Below are 4,546 nucleotides of genomic sequence, written 5' to 3'. Positions count from 1 at the left end.
TATGACAAGCGGTTTTAGTCCGGTTCTTGTCTTATTATTCCTTTCTTCCGTTCTCTTTTTAGTGTACAATTGTATACACTCTATCTCCTTTGCCAAAACTCCTGTGCTATCTCTTTTTCTTTCTCTCTGCTCCTTTCCTTTTTTTTTGATGATACCTCCTTCGCTTGTGCGTTTACTTTTTTCTTTTTTTTTAGATGTATTATAGTTAATTGTCTGGCTGCTCTTGTTCTTTTGTACTCTCAAACTATAGCCAGGTATCAAATCATCAATCAGATCGTGTTTTAAACGTTTTGATCCACTTCTATTAATATCTTATGGCGCAATATACACTCAAAATAATTCCCATTCATAGTAGTACAATGTCGATCATGGGATCGCAGCTCGACGGAAACGGAAATCCAACGCCAACACTGAAAATACAACAAGGCAGCACTGGGGGAGCGACGACGAGAAGCGGTTAGACGCTTACAAAGCTAGCATTACGTTATTTAGTTTAGACGCAAACCTAAAAGTACTGTTCGTGGGTCCGGGAGCCATCAAGTGAAGAGGCGGTAATTAAATCTAATACAGGTCTGTACTTTTAAACACTGTTCTGAGCTGCATCTTTTCGCAGGACATCATTCAGCCCCTCTCTCCGCACACAATTCTCGAACTGGAAGCTCCTTGCTAGGTCGTCTAGCTCTTGTATTGTCTTTCCGGTAAACAATTCAGCAAACTCCTTCACCAAATACTCACTCATCAGGCACTCCCTGACCGCCCTTTCAATCTGCCTATCAAATTGCCAGATATTTGGGTACTTTGCCTTACGGATGTGCTCTGGGATCGTCTTCTTCAGCTCGTCAATAAATGGTTTGTAAATGCCCTTAACTTGCTCCTTCTCCGAGAATCCCCAGAAGTCGAGGGCCAGTTTACCCTTCTTTTCTACAAATGGCCTGACGAGCTTCATGTAAGGGCTTTCAGGGTTAATATATGTCATCCCCTGGTACCCAATATCTTTGTAGAGCCAAATACTCCAACTGACGCCCGTCTCTTGGTAAATCCTTAACTGTTCTCTTAGAACTTCGTAACGAGCGTTGTTGATTTTGTCCGCCTCAGGATCTCTCAATGGATCGGCGTAAACGGGTCCAAACTCTCCATTCCAGATTGGGATGCCAGCTTTCCGCATGTACTCTACTTTCCTTTCGAACTGTGATCGCAACTTCAATTTTTGTTCCTCAGTGCCAGAGTACATCGGTTGTCCGGGGATCGGGAAGCCTAGCATGGCGTAGTCGTGGCACGCATAAACGGTATTAGGAAGAACCTTGTTGGCGGGGAAGTGAGAGAAGTCCATCGAATATGTATTGCCATCGACGAAGAGGATATGATCGGGGTCAACAGTCCTAATAGCCTTCTCAACACGCTCGTACCAGGCGAAAAGGCGGGTGTGTTTCGGGTCTGCTGGCTCGTTAAGTGGGTTATAGCCTGCAATGACGGGATTGCCGGCATAATGTTTTGCGATAGCAATCCAGAGATCTATCGCTTGATCTTGGAAAACCTTGTACTCCCAAAACATAGCTTTGTTGAGACCGGAGTCGCTGTGCCAATCCTGATTCTGGCCGCCGGGCGCAGCGTGGAGGTCCAAGATAACGTAGATGTTATATTTGGCGCAGATGTTTACGATTCTGTCGAGTTGGGCAAATCCCTCAGGTTTGAGAACGGAGGGGTTAGCGTCATCGATAAAATGCCGATAGTTGAAGGGAACCCTGATACAGTTGAGCCCTAGGGATGCATAAAACTCCGCGTCCTTCTCTGTAAAGAAATATTTTATAAGTTTTTCGAAGAAGTAGTTTGCTTTGCCGGCTCCAAGGACTTCGGTCATTGCGGCGCGCAGCTCGTGCTCGTGACCAGAATATCCCGTGATAAAGTTTTCCATGTTAAGGTGGCCGGCGACGGCGGCACCTTTGAGGACGACAACCTGTCCATCGCTGTCCATGATCGAGGCACCGGATACTTTGAGAAGTCTGCATTTCGGTCCGGAAGTACCATTGGATTGTGGACCGGATAGTTTCAGCAGTAACTGCTCCTGAATTTCTGTGGCGACTTGTGTCATTCTGATGTATTTCTGACTGAGGGTGCGACGTCTAGAATGCATACAACAAAATAATGAGGAATGAAACTGGATCGATAATTAAGTACTGTACAGCTGTAAGGACTCACGACTAATGCACCGCAAGGAAAGTATGTTCCCCTGATCTTATACTTCTTTATGAGACGAATAGTTTGAATTTAATTTGTAATCCTGCATGGAATATCGGAAGTACGCGGGAAAATAGGAGTTTAGAATTGAAGCCTAACTGCCGCTTCCTGATCCCTAAAATTCGTACCAGTATTCTTATCCTTCATTTGAAGCTAGCAAAAGTAGTTGAATACGCTGTTCAATCGATCGGTGTGGCGAGGGCCTGAGGGTGATCTGAACCCTTGTTGCATCTTTAGTGTTGTGAGCCGTTAAAAGCGACATTCCCCGACAGCAAACTATAGCCGGGGTTGTGTGCGCCATACCACATTGCTTCAATTCGGATCCGGAGTTCCATTTCGTCTTGTGCCCCAGCCTTCAACGACGTGCAACGATCATTCAGGTGGATGACCTCATCAAACTTTACCGCCATTTCCGATTTAGTACTGACGGCCGACCCGGTCTACGCTGCCGTTAGAATGCCGTCTGGAACCCGGATGGTTAAATGGATAAATCAGGCGGCCACGGCGAATTTTCTAAACAACCATACAGAGCAAGTTAGACATTACCACTAACATTTCGCCCCATGAACTTCAGTTGTTCTGATAATGTCAACTCGAAAATAATTTTATCAGCTGGGGTTGAATTTTTCTTCCTGAATGTTTCAATTATCTCGCGGAATTAAATCTAATCTACAAAATCAGTCAGGATTCATTCTAACAATGAGAGTTCTCCTGTTCCTATCGAAGACGAAACCCCATGCCGATATTCAGCATATAAATCGATCAAGCCCTATAAACAAATAAATGTGGCGAGTGAAATTGTAACTCATTGGCTGTGCCTGTATACATATAATGTATTGTTACAACGGCACGGCTTCGCATGTGCCATTCCAACGTTATAGTAATATTCCGGTGTTTTAATCGTGCTAGGTATCGCGATATAAACCCTCCTGCCGGGTCTTGAATTACTATAGTACTTCATATCGCTCTTGTAGTTCTGAGACCTCTACAAGTATTTCAGTTGGTAAAAACACATTCAGGATCCTAAGAGGCGAATGAGTTACAGATTCTTATATGCGCAATGTCTTATGGATTTCTTGTGATTAACTCATATTGCTTCAAACTTGTATAGCTCAGACTGGTTTGCTACTTTAATTATGAGAGTACGGACAAATAGATATGAGTGCTTGTTACTGAGTGGCAAGTCGGACTCGAGGTCCCATGGCATGAAAAGGCGTCTCCACCACTGTCATCGTGAAGAACGAGTGATTCAGCTAGATCGCAGACTCAGATCCGCTGCCATATCCAAGCATCTATGATGTCTAGGCCTTTGATTTTTGCCCAGCACTCATTCGGAAATGCTATGAGCTAGAGCGCAGCCAACACGAGACTTCAACATGGCGCGTGAAACCTCATTGCTACAACATGGCGCTCGGCGTTTCAGATAATCTATTATCCTCGATTAATGATACCCTTTAGGCATATGGTCGTACAATAAAGTGGCTAATACCCGTAGGTATACCTTTGCCAGGTACTAGCGTTATAACAAGGTACCGTATGTCTACGAATTGGATTTGACTGGGGGTATTGGGTGAACTTATCCCCGAGCCTGCTAAGTTATATGTTATGGGTGTTATGGAGGCAGAGACGGTGTATGTACCGATAGAATACGGATACGGAACAAAAAATGATTGAATAGAGTTAACGTAATTACGAAACTCGAAACTGAGCTCTGCTCCTAGCTACCCCTGTTGTGTCATGTTATCGTCACTATCTAAGTTATGTGGCATATTATCAACAACTGTGTAAAATCTGAAGCTTGAAAGTTTTCATGGCACAGACTATAAGTTTTTATTTTTGTTTTGCTCCAGGTCTCTACCTATAGAATATAGATCTATAGCTAGATAAACGAGAGCAATTCCTGTAGAAGCGGCAATACGCCATAAGATTGTATCTACAAATCGATCACTTCGAATACACGTATACACATATACACAAAGATATTTTAGTTTCTAAGGTTTTCAAATCGTATTTTCCTCTATTATTAAAGATTTTTACTTTCGGAGTGAATCACACGAGAATATATCAATTCATTTAATACTTGTATTCCTAAACGAAACTTATTACTATACGTTTATGAAATAACGGGCTAGAGATAGTATTCTTCCTACCAAACTTCGGCGTGCGCGTCAGATACATACACACCACTTGACCGCCCGGCCGTATCTTCAAAATTTGAATATTTCCGAACACGTACGAGAGAGCTAGCTAACTACCTACCGAGCTACCCATGATTTTGTCTAAATTCATTGTTCTTATGGGTATGATAGGC

General features: G+C 43.3%; 1 protein-coding gene across 1 annotated transcript; it reads right to left on the bottom strand.

Annotated features, from left to right (window-relative positions):
* Positions 1–580: 580 nt before the first annotated feature.
* DFL_005528 (uncharacterized protein) lies at positions 581–2,089 on the bottom strand (the record flags this gene model as incomplete). The annotated part of the gene is made up of 1 exon (XM_067634800.1): positions 581–2,089. The coding sequence occupies one exon, from the start codon at positions 2,087–2,089 to the stop codon at positions 581–583; it is 1,509 nt and encodes a 502-aa protein (XP_067489294.1).
* Between the last annotated feature and the right edge of the window lie 2,457 nt (positions 2,090–4,546).

The sequence above is a fragment of the Arthrobotrys flagrans genome, assembly GCF_004000055.1.
Source record: "Arthrobotrys flagrans strain CBS H-5679 chromosome Unknown unitig_9, whole genome shotgun sequence".
Taxonomy (NCBI): Eukaryota; Fungi; Ascomycota; class Orbiliomycetes; order Orbiliales; family Orbiliaceae; genus Arthrobotrys; species Arthrobotrys flagrans.
This window is presented reverse-complemented; position numbering and strand designations above follow the sequence as displayed.